Here is a 16,281-nt window from a genome sequence, read left to right as displayed (position 1 = left end):
TTTACTACTGTCCTTTCCTTCACTACTGTCCTTTCCTTTACTACTGTCCCTTTCCTTCACTACTGTCCTTTCCTTTACTACTGTCCCTTTCCTTTACTACTGTCCTTTCCTTTACTACTGTGTCCCTTTCCTTCACTACTGTCCTTTCCTTTACTACTGTGTCCTTTCTTTACTACTGTCCTTTCCTTTACTACTGTCCTTTCCTTTACTACTGTCCTTTTTCCTTCACTACTGTCCTTTCCTTTACTACTGTCCTTTCCTTCCTACTGTCCTTTCCTTTACTACTGTCCTTTCCTTTACTACTGTCCCTTTCCTTCACTACTGTCCTTTCCTTTACTACTGTCCTTTCCTTACTACTGTCCCTTTCCTTTACTTGTCCTTTCCTTTACTACTGTCCCTTTCCTTCACTACTGTGTCCCTTTCCTTTACTACTGTCCCTTTCCTTCACTACTGTCCCTTTCCTTTACTACTGTCCTTTCCTTCACTACTGTCCCTTTCCTTTACTACTGTGTCCCTTTCCTTCACTACTGTCCCTTTCCTTTACTACTGTCCCTTTCCTTTACTACTGTCCTTTCCTTTACTACTGTCCCTTTCCTTACTACTGTCCCTTTCCTTCCCTACTGTCCCTTTCCTTCACTACTGTCCCTTTCCTTTACTACTGTCCCTTTCCTTTTGTACTGTCCTTTCCTTACTACTGTCCCTTTCCTTTACTACTGTCCTTTCCTTTACTACTGTCCCTTTCCTTTACTACTGTCCCTTTCCTTCCCTACTGTCCTTTCCTTTACTACTGTCCCTTTCCTTTACTACTGTCCCTTTCCTTTACTACTGTTCCTTTCCTTTACTACTGTCCCTTTCCTTTACTACTGTCCTTTTCCTTCCTACTGTCCCTTTCCTTCACTACTGTCCTTTCCTTTACTACTGTCCTTTCCTTTACTACTGTCCTTTCCTTTACTACTGTCCCTTTCCTTACTACTGTCCTTTCCTTTACTACTGTCCTTTCCTTTACTACTGTCCTTTCCTTTACTACTGTCCTTTCCTTACTACTGTCCCTTTCCTTTACTACTGTCCTTTCCTTTACTACTGTCCTTTCCTTTACTACTGTCCTTTCCTTTACTACTGTCCTTTCCTTTACTACTGTCCCTTTCCTTTACTACTGTCCCTTTTCTTTACTACTGTGTCCCTTTCCTTTACTACTGTCCTTTCCTTTACTACTGTCCTTTCCTTTACTACTGTCCTTTCTTTCCTTTACTACTGTCCTTTCCTTTACTACTGTCCCTTTCCTTTACTACTGCCCCTTTTCTTTACTACTGTCCTTTCCTTTACTACTGTCCCTTCCTTACTACTGTCCTTTCCATTATTACTGTCCCTTTCCTTCTACTGTCCCTTTCCTTTACTACTGTGTCCCTTTCCTTACTACTGTCCCTTTCCTTTCTACTGTCCTTTCCTTTACTACTGTCCCTTTCCTTTACTACTGTCCCTTTCCTTTACTACTGTGTCCCTTTCCTTTTACTGTCCTTTCCTTTACTACTGTGTCCTTTCCTTTCTACTGTCCTTTCCTTTACTACTGCCCCTTTCCTTTCTACTGTCCCTTTCCTTCTACTGTCCCTTTCCTTTACTACTGTGTCCCTTTCCTTCACCACTGTCCTTTCCTTTACTACTGTCCTTTCCTTTACTACTGTCCTTTCCTTTACTACTGTCCTTTCCTTTACTAGTGGCCCTTTCCTTTACTACTGTCCTTTCCTTTACTACTGTCCTTTCCTTCACTACTGTCCTTTCCTTTACTACTGTCCTTTCCTTCACTACTGTCCTTTCCTTTACTGCTGTCCTTTCCTTTACTACTGTCCTTTCCTTCACTACTGTCCCTTTCCTTTACTACTGTCCTTTCCTTTACTACTGCCCCTTTCCTTTACTACTGTCCTTTCCTTCCCTACTGTCCCTTTCCTTCACTACTGTCCTTTCCTTTACTACTGTCCCTTTCCTTTACTACTGTCCCTTTCCTTTACTACTGTCCTTTCCTTTACTACTGTCCTTTCCTTTACTACTGTCCCTTTCCTTTACTACTGTCCTTTCCTTTACTACTGTCCTTTCCTTTACTACTGTCCCTTTCCTTTACTACTGTCCTTTCCTTTACTACTGTCCTTTCCTTTACTACTGTCCTTTCCTTTACTACTGTCCTTTCCTTTACTACTGTCCCTTTCCTTTACTACTGTCCTTTCCTTTACTACTGTCCTTTCCTTTTGTACTGTCCTTTCCTTTACTACTGTCCCTTTCCTTTACTACTGCTCCTTTCCTTTACTACTGCCCCTTTCCTTTACTACTGCCCCTTTCCTTTACTACTGCCCTTTCCTTTACTACTGCCCCTTTCCTTTACTACTGCCCCTTTCCTTTACTACCGTCCCTCTCCGTTACTACTGTCCTTTCCATTATTACTGTCCCTTTCCTTCTCTACTGTCCTTTCCTTTACTACTGTGTCCCTTTCCTTTCTACTGTCCCTTTCCTTTCTACTGTCCTTTCCTTTACTACTGCCCCTTTCTTTACTACTGTCCCTTTCCTTTACTACTGTGTCCCTTTCCTTTCTACTGTCCCTTTCCTTTACTACTGTGTCCCTTTCCTTTCTACTGTCCCTTTCCTTTACTACTGCCCCTTTCCTTTCTACTGTCCTTTCCTTTCTACTGTCCCTTTCCTTTACTACTGTGTCCCTTTCCTTCACCACTGTCCCTTTCCTTTACTACTGTCCTTCCTTTCCTTTACTGCTGTCCCTTTCCTTCACTGCTGTCCCTTTCCTTTACTGCTGTCCTTTCCTTTACTGCTGTCCCTTTCCTTTACTGCTGTCCCTTTCCTTTACTGCTGTCCTTTCCTTTACTGCTGTCCTTTCCTTCACTGCTGTCCTTTCCTTCACTGCTGTCCTTTCCTTTACTGCTGTCCCTTTCCTTTACTGCTGTCCTTTCCTTCACTACTGTCCTTTCCTTTACTACTGTCCCTTTCCTTTACTACTGTCCTTTCATTCACTGCTGTCCCTTTCCTTTACTGCTGTCCCTTTCCTTCACTACTGTCCTTTCCTTTACTACTGTCCCTTTCCTTCACTACTGTCCTTTCCTTTACTACTGTCCCTTTCCTTCACTACTGTCCCTTTCCTTCACTACTGTCCCTTTCCTTTACTACTGTCCCTTTCCTTTACTACTGTCCCTTTCCTTTACTACTGTCCCTTTCCTTTACTACTGTCCCACTTTTACACTGCTTCTGATGTTGTATTTATTTATTCAGCATTTAGTTAAACTAGGTAGCCTAGTGGTTGGGCCAGTAGCCGAAAGGTTGCTGGTTCAAATCCCCGAGCTGACTATGTGAAAAATCTATGTCAATGGGCCCTTGAGGAAGACACTTAACCCTACTTGCTCCTATAAGTTGCGCTGGATAAGAGCATCTGCTAAATGACTAAAATGTAAAACAAATGGCCATATGTTCTGAAGTAAGTCTATTACTTTATGCTGTCCATTATAATGGGTTTTAAGAGGTTAAAACTGTGTGAGGTGTTACACAAGTTGTGCCTGTTTGAGGTGAGGCCAGTTTGGGTCTGTGATGGTGCACATGGCAAGAATGGTTCTGGTCACCAATCACTTTTGTGAAAGGTTTTCCTGAAAAAACACCCACGCATTTTAAAATGCAATATATTATCTATCGTTATCTATAATTCTGTGAATGCTGTCAGTGTACTTTGTCATACATGTTTTCTCTGTGTTTTGATGAAAATGTCACACCCGTCTATGGGGGATAGTACTGTAATAGGTCAAATCTGAGTTCAATGTAGTGACCACTATTGTACATTTCTTTGTTTTTGCACTTGTCTGTCTAGTAGTAACTATGCTTAAAAATAAGTCTATGTAAGGGAGAGCTGATGGTTCCTTCGCCTCGGTAGCCCAGGTCAGGTGAAGGAAACAAGATTTGGAAGGCTGGCCACTCGACTGGTTGTTCCTTAAAAGTCTGTCAGTACAACTGATGCATTTTCCTAGGATGCAGATTAGGGTTTAGCTAGCATTTTAGTTCCTTGACAATTCTGCCCATTTGAAACTGTGATTTGTTTGTAGGCCTATAAGGTTATAATAACACAGCCTGTAAATTGCTTCCTTATGCTTCTTGATTTCCAGATGTGGAATCTGTAGACTAGAAGGTTTAGAATCAGGTTGGTTAAATAAGTAATAAGAACAGTATGAAGATATGATTACCTTTTGGAATGAACGTTGGTCATTTAAAACAATGCCTTTCGTGTATTTTAAGTGTTTCTCAAACATGCAGTTTTTCTGAAAAGTCGATTGGCTAGTTATTGCGATTTGTTAAACAGATGGTTGTCATAGGTACTGAAATGAATTGGCAGCTAGCTCCTGTTTCTTCTAACTTTTGTCAAATTCTATTGTGTCGTCTGCCTGATGACCAAGGCCTGCTATGTGTAGTTTTAATACGAATAATTGTTGTTGATGTTTGTATTTCAATTAATTATATCCATTTTTTTAATATAGAAAAAGTTTTGGGGTAAAACAAGTTACATTTATAGAATTCTGTTATTAAAAGTGAGATCATTCATGTGAATTGAGTAGAAAACTAAATGGAAGACAAACGTTTCTTGTATTTTTCTAAATAAATAATTGTATGTGTGCATTATGTATGAATTATCAGTGAACAAAAGTGATCCACAAATGGGTCAATTTAGAGCAATATGTATTTTCTTTACTTTTTCAATTATAGCCCATTCTAGCCCATTCTAGCCCATTCTAGCCCATTATAGCCCATTATAGCCCAAAGCTACAACAATGAATGTGATGTTTGCACAATACAGACCTGTCTGCTTATCTCACACCACCATGAAAAATAATACCAGTACAAATATATTACTCTTAAAAAAAGTTCATCACTCTGTACAGTCCAGGTATAGATCTGGATTTTGTCTGGATCAGAAGGAGCCTATACAAACAATAACAAATAAACATCAGCATAGAAAAATATTTGGTAACATGTATTAAGTAATGTGCTACCAACTATTCAAAGTACCTTACTGTATTTATCAGGCAAAATAGCCAAAACTAGCCCTCTAACATTTATCAACTCATCCTTCCATTCTTTCCATCCATCCTTTGCCTACAATTGATTGCATCCTTCCACCACATTTCAGAGGCACAAGTTCTCCCTTCAGGCACGGATAAATAACTACAGTACGATCAATGTCATGAATAGCAGGTGCTCCAATTTAAAGCTAATCCGAGGTTGATCATTGGGCCGTGAGAGCAGTTTGCAAGACAGTGTTCATGTCGTCTCAGAACACAGGGAGAAAGCTACATGATTCTTCTTGGAATGATGCTCTTCCTTCACAATGTCAAAGGTTGTCTATGGACCATCCCTAGTCCAGTTGAGTGGCTAGTAGCCACATGCAGGGTTCCAGCCCTGTGATCTGAGGACAGTGGCCAGACATATCCAGCTTTGTTGACTGGCTGTCTTACACCCACGTCTCAGGATGACTCCTTGGCCCTTTAGGCTTCCCAAAACGAGTCCCAAATCCTGGAAAGAACACAGACTGTTGTGAAAATGTGTCCCATCACAATGTTGAAATTAGATTTGCATTGATGTGTCTGGTGAAGGCTTACCAAATGTGAACACTGATGATGATGTGGAGGTACCATAAGGAGGAGATGGTCCAGAGTGGGTTGGTACTGGTGGAGGGGCAGACTTTGCTGTGGGAAGAATGTGTTACCATTTTAGCTGCTAGTGGTGGGTAATGTACTGTATGTACATGTATTAGATCCATTTACGGATATACCTGTTACTTACGTTTCTGTCTGAGTTTGAATAACTTCAGGCTCTGAAAAAGAAAGACAGCTGGCTTTAAGTGACATGACATACCCAGATAATAGCAGAGAATATTCGGAGAATAGAAACACCAGATCCTCTATTTCTAAAACAATAGATAAAGTCTATGAGTTACTGTAATTCTATGTACATAGTCATTACCTTTGTTCTAGACAAGGCCTTCCCACTGTTTTTGTCTGATTCGTCGTCAGTAGTCCCAGTGCTGGTTGAGGTGCTGTTGTCCACAGGCTGCTGAAGCTTCATTTCAGCTAAGAAACAGTCATTAGATACAGTATGTGTCACGGTGATGGAGACATTTTGTAAAAGTTGAATTCAATATCATCAAGAGTCAAGGGTAAATGGGAATAGGTTGGATCAGTGTGACTGAAATCCCCTTAATAAGGAGAGGTCATATTTACATGGGCCTGTGTTTCGTTAGTGAGAGTTGATACTTGTAATTGCGGGTCTACTCTATGTGTGTTGCAACTCACCACTTCCTCCTAAAGCCACAACGGCTTGAGCAACCAGAGGAACAGTAATCAGGGGCTCTGTAGAGAAAATGTAGACAGACGAATTGTAAAGTACTGTATGTTCTCTCAAACATCAGATAGCTCAAGGAAGGACTACTTCTGACATTAGTTCTCATTATCATGTCATCAATTAAACTCAGAGTAAGTAAGTAGCCTTGCACGAGCCAGAATGGCTCATAGGATAAAGGATCCTATAGAGCTCGCCAGCTTGTAGTCCTATAACCCAGAAATGAGTTACCTCTGGTTCATTCAGCCATTCCTATGTGAAACATTTATGGCGAAATAATGGTGTTTTGGAACAAATGTCGAAAATAATGTCTGAGGTTAACACAGGCTCAGGAGATCTGATACGTTTTGTTCTGTGAGTTAATAGTAATAGTCAATTAACATGACCATTATGAAGCCTTTGTGTTTTGTGTTTCATTAAATTGAATAAATTCTTCCAAATTCACATAAAGAGATGTTAGCTGATGAAGATTCTCATAGAACAAAACATATAAGATCATCTAAGCCTGTGTTACCACAAAACTTATATTCAATGTTTATCCAAAAACCCTCCAAAAACGCCATTCATTTTCTCCATAGGCTTTGTACAACGAACCACGGCGGAATTAGTGCCTGCAAAAAGCCAACATTACTATTTCTCGCTATATCCTGTTTGTGTCGCATGAGGTAGCTTGATATAAAGGTACACCACCCTAGACAGGACACTAGTCGATCGCAAGGCCTTAACCAATCTATCTCCAGAGACACATCGTGTTCCATTATTTACAGTCTTGGGTACGACTCGGTGATCGAACTCCCAACCTTCCAATTTTAGGGCAGACACTAACCACAAGGCCACTGAGTGTGTATAATGATGTTTTTCAGTGATTTCTATTGGTGCCTTTTATTGTGTGAGGGAGCAAAGCCAAGAGCAACCATTTGACATTGACTTTTTCCTTGTTAACATCAAACAGACAGATAAACTGGTAGTAGAAGAAAAAAGCAAAGACAAAAACAGATGGCTTTTCTCAGTCACAGATGGCTTTTCTCAGTCACAGATGGCTTTTCTCAGTCACAGATGGCTTTTCTCAGTCACTATTGAGAAAAGAGCTTACCTTTCAGTGAACTCTTTGCGTGGACACTCTAAGGGAACAGTTTAGAGTGTTGTATTAATGTACTCATGTATTAACAACAATGGGAACATATAGCATGAATCACGAGGAGAACAAAAATGGGCATTTAGTAAAGATCAGTTCATGACACTAAGGGGTGTGTGGCAGCATCCTGTACTAGCTAGATGTACCCATTAAATACACATGACACTAAGGGGTGTATGGCAGCATCCTGTACTAGCTAGATGTACCCATTAAATACACATGACACTAAGGGGTGTGTGGCAGCATCCTGTACTAGCTAGATGTACCCATTAAATACACATGACACTAAGAGTAAGAGTCTCTACTGACCATAGAAATTGAATTACTGGGGGATAGTACTATAATACATTCTAGAAGTATCATTTCGATGAGGGTGACTATCACACCTCCTTAAAGTCTTGACAGCTACAGCACCCAGAGTCTGTCAATGTCTGTTACCTTGCTCCAATTCATGATTCCATCCAGTAATCTTTTGGGTTGGGAGTTCCCTGCCCACTCTGAGGACGTACCGATCCTCTGCTGTGTGGATGTGGTCTGGTTGTTGTGCTGACTCTGCAGGCAGGGGGCACTGTTCTGATCAACTGCAAATGCCCCAAAATTACAATGTCAGTTTAGTACTACACAGAGTAGATACATTACCTTGATTGACACACACACAGAGCAGTTGACATACTTTTAAATTATGTCTGGAGGATTAACATTTTGACAGTAGCCTAGTCCTATGAGCACTATCATGGTGAGGATGATGGTGGAGGCGGTGGTGATGAAGAGGCATGTGCTCACCTTCTTGAGTGACCAGGAAGAAGGATTCTGGGGTTCTCTCAGGTAGAGGGGGAGTCAGATTATCTGAGCCTTCACAATAGAAACCACCACAAATCAGTGAGGTTCTACCTGGAACCAAATGGGCTCTACCTGCAACCAAACATGGTTGTTCAAAGGGTTTTCCTATGGGGGTAGCCAAACAACCCTTTTAGGTTCTAGATAATAAAATAATTCCAAGAGTGTATAGAAAAATAACATTGCAAACATAAAATGGGTGTCACATTTTCTTACCTGGAGGTGAGAGAGAAGGGGCCAGAGGATAGGGAGGTGGAGGGGGAGGAGGAAGGTTTACTGATGTACAGGGAGCAGGAACAGAATATCTAACCGGGGGAGGCAATGTAACTGGGGGTGATACTGTATCCTGGGGTGACACTGTAAAGACAAAAAAGCCCAAAAAGACTGTGATAAACATCATCTGCACATGACATTCTCTACATTTTATCATACTGATTGTTTTGTGTGACAAATACCTGAGAGTGTTGTCATTTTTACTTTCAAGCTTTTGCTCCTCGTCCAAGACATCTTATCCACCAGAGTGTCCACTGAACGTCCAGACCACTCTCTCTCTTCTGACTTCTGGACCACCATCTCCACAGGGACTGAGAGGGAAGGGAAGACAGTAGTGCTCCTACCGGAATTGTTGGCCAACACAAATGATTCTGGCGTTCTCTCTGGCAGTGGGGGGATAGGCGAGGGGGCACTCCCTTTGGGAGAAAATGAGGTAGAGAAAAAATGTGTTTGAATGCTTTTGTAGAAGAGCTTATGAAGAGTATTATGAGGGCCTTCAAAGGCCCTCCACTCACCGTTCCCCCTGAGGGCTTCAGCTGCAGCATTAGGAGGGATGATGACCTCTAACCTCTCAGGTTTAGAGATGTTATCAGGATGCTCTAAAGGGCACAGAAAGAGATTTAGTGACATATAGTATATATATATATATATATATATATATATATATATATATATATAGTACCTTAGGAAAGTACTCAGACCCCACTGTTTCTAGATGTTACGTTACAGCCTTATTCTAACATGGATTAAATAAATAATAATCCTCAGCAATCTACATACAATACCATAATGACATCACAATACCTCATAATGACAAAGCCAAAAAAACAGAAATACCTTATTTATGTAAGTATTCAGACTTTTTGCTATGAGACTTGAAATTGAGCTCAGGTGCATCCTGTTTTCGTTGATCATCCTTGAGATGTTTCTACAACTTGATTGGATTCCACCTGTGGCAAATTCAATTGATTGGACATGATTTGGAAAAGCACACACCTGTCTACATAAGGTCCCACAGTTGACAGTGCATGTCAGAGCAAAAACCAAGCCATGAGGTTGAAGGTATTGTCTGTAGAGCCCCGTGACAGGATTATGTCGAGGCACAGATCTAGGGAAGGGTACCAAAAAATGTCTGCAGTATTGAAGGTCCCCAAGAATACAACCTTCTTAAATGGAAGAAGTCCAGATCCACCAAGACGCTTCCTAGAGCTGGCCGCCTGGTCAAACTGAGCAATCGGGGGAGAAGGGCCTTGGTCAGGGAGGTTACCAAGAACCCAATGGTCACTCTGACAGGACTGCAGAGTTCCTCTGTGGAGATGGGAGAACATTCCAGAAGGGCAACCATCTCTGTAGCACTCCACCAATCAGGCCTTTATGGCAGAGTGGCCAGACGGAAGCCACTTCTCAGTATAAGGCACATGACAGCCCGCTTGGAGTTTGCCAAAAGGCACCTAAAGACTCTCCGACCATGAGAAACAAGATTCTCTGGTCTGATGAAACCAAGATTGAACTTATTGGCCTGAATGCCAAGCGTCACGTCTGGAGGAAACTTGGCACCATTCCTACAGTGAAGCATGGTGATGGCAGCATCATGCTGTGGGGATGTTTGTCAGCGGCAGGGACTGGGAGACTAGCCAGGATTGAGGCAAAGATGAACGAAGCAAAGTACAAAGAGATCCTGCTCTAGAGTGCTCAGGAGCTCAGACTGGGGCAAAGGTTCACCTTTCCACAGGACAACGACCCTAAGCACACAGCCAAAACAACGCAGGAGTGGCTTCTGGACAATTTCTAAAATCTGTTTTTGCTTTGTCATTATGGGGTATTGTGTGTAGACTGATGAGGGAAAAAAATTTTTTTAAATCTATTTTAGAATAGATACATGTGGAAAAAAGTCAAGGGGTCTGAATACTTTTCAAAGGCACTGAATATATATATATAGAGTACCAGTCAAAAGTTTGGACACACCTAGTCATTCAAGGTTTTTTATTTATTTTACTATCCTCTACATTGTAGCATAATAGTGAAGACATCAACACTATGAAATAACACATATAATCATTAAGTAACCAAAAAGCCACTGTTTTCCTTGATGACAATTTTGCACACTCTTGGCATTCTCGCAACCAGCTTCACCTGGAATGCTCTTCCAACAGTCTTGAAGGAGTTCCCACATTCTGTATGTTGAGCACTTGTTAGCTGCTTTTCCTTCACTCTGCAGTCCAACTCATCACAAACCATCTCAATTGGTTTGAGGTCGGGTGATCGTGAAGGCCAAGTTATCTGATGCAGCACTCCATCACTATCCTTCTTGGTCAAATAACTCTTACACAGCCTGGAGTTGTGTTGGGTCATTGTCCTGTTGAAATACAAATCATAGTCCCACTAAGCCCAAAACAGATGGGAGGGTGTATCGCTGCAGAATGTTGTGGTAGTCATGCTGGTTAAGTGTGCCTTGAATTCTAAATAAATCACAGACAGTGTCACCAGCAAAGCACCCCCACACCATCACACCTCCTCCTCCATGCTTCACGGTGGGAACCACACATGTAGAGGTCATCCGTTCACCTACTCTGCTTCTCACAAAGAAACGGAGGTTGGAACCAAAACTCAAATTTGACTTATCAAACCAAAGAGCAGATTTCCACTGGTCTAATGTCCTTTGCTCGTGTTCCTTGGCCCAAGCAAGTCTCTTCTTATTATCGGTGTCCTTTAGTAGTGGTTTGTTTGTAGTAATTCGACCATGAAGTCCTGATTCACGCAGTCTCCTCTGAACAATTGATGTTGAGATGTGTCTGTTACTTGAACTATATGAAGCATTTATTTGGGCTGCAATTTCTGAGGCTGGTAACTCTAATAATCTTATCCTCTGCAGCAGAGGTAACTCTGGGTCTTCTTTTCCTGTGGAGGTCCTAATGAGAGCCAGTTTCATCATCATAGCGCTTGATGGTTCTTGCGACTGCACTTGAAGAAACTTTCAAAATTCTTGACTGGCCTTCATGTCTTAAAGTAATGATGGACTGTTGTTTCAGTTTGCTTATTTGAGCTGTACTTGCCATAATATGGACTTGGTATTTGACCAAATAGGGCTACCTTCTGTATACCACCACTACCTTGTCACAAAACAACTGATTGTCTCAAACGCATTAAGAAGGAAAGAAATTCCACAAACTAACTTTTAACAAGGCACACCTGTTAATTGAAATGCATTCCAGGTGACTACCTCACCTGGAAGAGGCATCACTACAGTCCCTGGTTCGAATACAAGCTGTATCACATCCGGCTGTGATTGGGAGTCCCATAGGGCAGCGCACAATTGGCCCAGTGTCGGCCGGGGTAGGCCGTCATTGTAAATACGATTTTGTTCTTAAGTGACTTGCCTAGTTAAATAAAGGTTAAATAAAAATTAAAAATTAAATGAAGCTGGTTGAGAGAATGCCGAGAGAATGCCAAGAGTGTGCAAAGCTGTCATCAAGGCAAAAGGTGTAGAAATAAGTAAAATATTAAGAAAAACCCTTGGATGAGTAGGTGTGTCCAAACTTTTGACTCGTACTGTATATAAATATATATAAGAGAGAGAGAGAGAGAGAGATGGGATATACCGGATTATCACGCTATAAAGCCAACTATGCACTCTCAAATTCTTTATTGATCTAAAAGAGTAAGCATACAGCAACACAACATTCACCTGTTCCAGCAGCCAGTACATATGATTCAGGGGTTCTCTCAGGTAATGGAGGTGGACTGTCTTCATCCGAGAAAGGTACAAGTGCACCTGCGGCAGCGTTTGTGATGACAAGGGCTGGCAGTTCCATCGCCTGGTCTTTAAGAGTTATACTTGAACCATTGAAACAGGGGTTCTCTGTCAACTTGCTCAGAGGAGCCAGCTCCTCCTCATTATCAGCACCTCTGGGAGCCTCAGCAGCCATGGGTGAGGTCATTGAAAAGTCAGGTAAAAAGTAGAGGTCCTCCACAGTGAGACAGAGGGGGTTGGAGATGGAAACTGCAGAGAGCACTGGTGGTACCAGTCGGGTGATCTCTCCATCACTCTCCACCTTCTTTTGCTCCATGGCTCTCTGACAGAATTCCTGAGTCATGAGTGCCTGAGAGGTTATGATGGGGATGTGGAGACTGGGCTCTTGTCTCAGGGCCTGGCTGGTGGGCAATGTATCGGACTTTGTCGGTAGTGGGTATGGTGGTCTCTGGTTCATGGACATGCTATTAGTCTGTATCTGTAGGGGTTGTGGTTTCTGGTTAATAGTCTGTGTTGATAGGGAGTTTGGTCTCTGCTGTTCCCTCTGCCTGTCCCTGGCTCTCAGGGCATTGAGGATGACTGAGGGGGAGCACGTAGCCGAGTCAGACAGTGGGTCACGATCATGCACCGCTGCTGAGGCAGAGAAGGCCACTGGTAAGACGTGATTGGATATCCCACCAGGCTCCTCCCTATCTGGGTGCCTGCAACACAATATGGAGGCATTTCTCTCTCTGTGTGAGAAAGTGTATGGGTTATTATGAAATATTTTTCTACAGAGATATGCATCAAGGTTTGAAGCAACGCACCGTGAAAAAAACGTTCATTGTCAGATCTGTGGTTGATGGGGAAAAGCCTTTACTATTCTGTACCTGTGCTCTGTCTGTGGTTCCATTTGATGCTGTGGCTCAGGTTCTGGTTCCTGTTCAGCTTCAGATGCCTCGCTGAGGTCAGAGAGCTCACTGTCACTGGCTGTAGGGGGTGAGGGGGCCGCTGGCACCTAAACAGTTCAACAGAAACACACACTTACTCATTCACCCTCTGAGAAAGTATCTACATACGACACAGATCACTGGCCTTAGTTTATGTGCCTATGTTGCTCTGTTCCAGTGCCTGTTGCTACCACATCACCAAACAGCCAGTGGTTCCCCTAGCCAGAGTCTCTGTGTGTGTTTGAGATTACACAACAGTCGCACTGCACAGAATCATTGATCTACAAATCACCTTGCATCCCAACTAACTACTCATTATGTGATCAATATTAGTGATTCTGCACCTCATCTTGATATAACTGTTCCCCGTCAAAACATGCTGTCTGTCTCACCTCCTCTGTGCAGGAAGGCTGTGCTGGTGCCATGGACTGCAGATACTTCTCCAACAGGAACTTGATGGTTCTGTACACCAGCTCATACTGTTCCTGTAGTCACACACAGAACCAGTTATTTTAGTGTTAGATGCCATGTCAGTTGCCCTGGCCTGTTGCAAGAGAACTGTCCTGCAATCCAGGAAATGTAAAACGTCTAGTGTATTTGAGATTTAATAAAGGCTTCTATAGTTTGCAATTGCCACCTTAAAATGTCAGAATTGATTGGTGCCAGACGATGGTGAGATACAGCTTTGTGATAAAAATGTCTCAGGTAGAGGCCTGTCACACAGTGTGTATGTACTGAACACTGAGCTCCATGAGAGACTGACCAGATGAATCCAGCTGAATGCTATAATCTCTATAATCCCACCTCAACATCAACTCAATCAGTGTAGATGAAGTGGAGGAGACAGTCTCAAAAACAACTACTAAAGGACACCAATAAGAAGAAGAGACTTGCTTGGGCAAAGAAACACAAGCAATGGACATTAGACCAGTGGAAATCTGTCTGATGAGTCAAATTTGAGATTTTTGGTTCCAACCGCCGTGTCTTTGTGAGACACAGAGTAGGTGAACGGATGATCTCTGCATGTGTGCTTCCCACCATGAAGCATGGAGGAGGTGGTGTGATGGTGTGGGGGTGCATTGCTGGTGACACTGTCTGTGATTTATTTAGAATTCAAGGCACACTTAACCAGCATGTCTACCACAGCATTCTGCAGCGATACGCCATCCCATCTGGTTTGCGCTTAGTGGGACTATCATTTGTTTTTCAACAGGACAATGACCCAACACACCTCCAGGCTGTGTAAGGGCTATTTTACCAAGAAGGATAGTGATGGAGTGCTGCATCAGATAACTTGGCCTCCACAATCACCCGACCTCAACCCAAATGATAGGGTTTGGGATGAGTTAGACTGCAGAGTGAAGGAAAAGCAGCAAACAAGTGCTCAGCTGGTTGAGAGAATGCCAAGAGTGTGCAAAGCTGTCATCAAGGCAAAGGGTGAAGAATCTAATTTGTTTAACACTTTTTTGGTTACTACATGATTCCATATGTGTTATTTCATATGTTTAACAACTTCATTACTATTCTACAATGTAAAAAAAATAGTACAAATAAAGAAAAACCCTTGAATGAGTAGGTGTGTCCAAACGTTTTACTGGTACTGTAAGTATTCACACCGTTTTGCTATGACACTGATGAGTTCTAAACTTTAAATATTGTTAACTATCAGGTATCCTATTTAAATATTGAGTGCCATAGTCTAGTTTGTACACCAGAAGTTAATAGTTATCTGTAGGGGGAATGTATTGAGTAAAGGAAGGGCAATCACATGTGGCAGGCACTGATAAGGGTGGAGAGATGAGGTTTAGTGAGGAAGGGGGCCGAGGTCAGGTCAGGTCACATTAAGGGAGAAGGAACAGTTTATTGCCCACATCACTTAATTTCCTGCCTAGCGATAAAGATGTAGCGTTTAGAGAGAAGGAGGACATCACCCAAATTGGGGTTTATATACTACCTTGGGGAAAATATGTCTTATGCAGCTGTATGACCCAATGGGTGAATAAACGTGAATTAACTTGGTTTAAGCTTTACTAATCGTCCATGAGTTTTACTAGGTTAATTTAGCCCATAACAACACTAAATTACATCAATGTGCATCCAATTACCTTTTATCACCACCTGTCTATATAAGGTCCCACAGTTGACAGGGCATGTCAGAGCAGAAACTATACCATGAAGTCCAAGGAACCGTAGATCTCAGAGATAGAATTGTGATGAGGCATATATCTGGGAAAGGGTGTAAAACAAGTTCTAGAGTGTTGAAAGCATCCAAGAGCACTGTGGTCTCCATCATTGGGAAATTGAAAAAATATGGAACTACCCAGACTATGCCTATATTTGTCTGTCCGACCAAACGAAGCAACCGGGAAAGTAGGACCTTGGTCAGGGAGGTGACCAAGAACCCAATGACTACTCTGACAGAACTACAGAGTTCCTTGGCTGAGATGGGAGAACCTGCCAGAAGGACAAGTCTCTACACTTCGCCAACCTGGGCTTTATGGGAGAGTGGCCAGACGGAAGCCACTCAAGAGAAAAAGGCTCATGACAGCATGCCTCAAGTTTGCAAAAAGGCATGTGAAAGACTCTGAAAGCATAAGGCATAAGATTCTGCGGTCTGATGAGACAAAAATGTAACTCTTTGGCCTGAATGCATAGCCCATCTAACACCATCTCTACCGTGAAGCTTGGTGGTGGTAGCATCATGCTATGGGGATGCTTTTCAGTGGCAGGAACTTGGAGACTGGTAAGGATAGAGGGAACAATGAATGGAGCCAAATACAGGAAAATTCTTGATGAGAACCTGCTTCAGAGTGCAAGCGACAGGACAATGACCCCAAGCATTCAGCCAAAGCAACACTGGAATGACTTCAGAACAAGAATGTGAAAGTCCTTGAGTCGCCCAGCCAAAGCCCAGACTTGAATCTCATTGACAATCTGTGGAAATATTTGAAGATAGATGGGGAGCAGCGGTGAACAGCAAACTTAAC

The 16,281-nt window shown here is 42.4% G+C and overlaps 1 protein-coding gene across 4 annotated transcripts in view; it reads right to left on the bottom strand.

The window, feature by feature from the left end:
• Positions 1-4,693: 4,693 nt before the first annotated feature.
• ptpn22 (protein tyrosine phosphatase non-receptor type 22) overlaps positions 4,694-16,281 on the bottom strand; it is a 31,595-nt gene continuing 20,007 nt past the window's right edge. The window contains exons 11-24 of one of the 4 annotated variants that reach the window (XM_042299568.1): positions 13,687-13,779; positions 13,235-13,362; positions 12,300-13,096; positions 9,130-9,213; positions 8,797-9,030; positions 8,558-8,698; positions 8,288-8,449; positions 7,943-8,085; positions 7,463-7,490; positions 6,324-6,380; positions 5,995-6,101; positions 5,815-5,845; positions 5,631-5,717; positions 4,694-5,544 (exon numbers count right to left, since the gene is read on the bottom strand). In XM_042299568.1, coding sequence (XP_042155502.1) covers positions 5,483-5,544; positions 5,631-5,717; positions 5,815-5,845; positions 5,995-6,101; positions 6,324-6,380; positions 7,463-7,490; positions 7,943-8,085; positions 8,288-8,449; positions 8,558-8,698; positions 8,797-9,030; positions 9,130-9,213; positions 12,300-13,096; positions 13,235-13,362; positions 13,687-13,779 — 2,154 coding nt within the window. In that variant the 3' untranslated portion in view covers positions 4,694-5,482. The remainder of the gene's footprint in view (positions 5,545-5,630; positions 5,718-5,814; positions 5,846-5,994; positions 6,102-6,323; positions 6,381-7,462; positions 7,491-7,942; positions 8,086-8,287; positions 8,450-8,557; positions 8,699-8,796; positions 9,031-9,129; positions 9,214-12,299; positions 13,097-13,234; positions 13,363-13,686; positions 13,780-16,281) is intronic. The other 3 variants (XM_042299569.1, XM_042299570.1, XM_024376123.2) reach the window with 3 other exon arrangements.

This window comes from Oncorhynchus tshawytscha, linkage group LG16 (genome assembly GCF_018296145.1).
Source record: "Oncorhynchus tshawytscha isolate Ot180627B linkage group LG16, Otsh_v2.0, whole genome shotgun sequence".
NCBI classification, from domain to species: Eukaryota; Metazoa; Chordata; class Actinopteri; order Salmoniformes; family Salmonidae; genus Oncorhynchus; species Oncorhynchus tshawytscha.
This window is presented reverse-complemented; position numbering and strand designations above follow the sequence as displayed.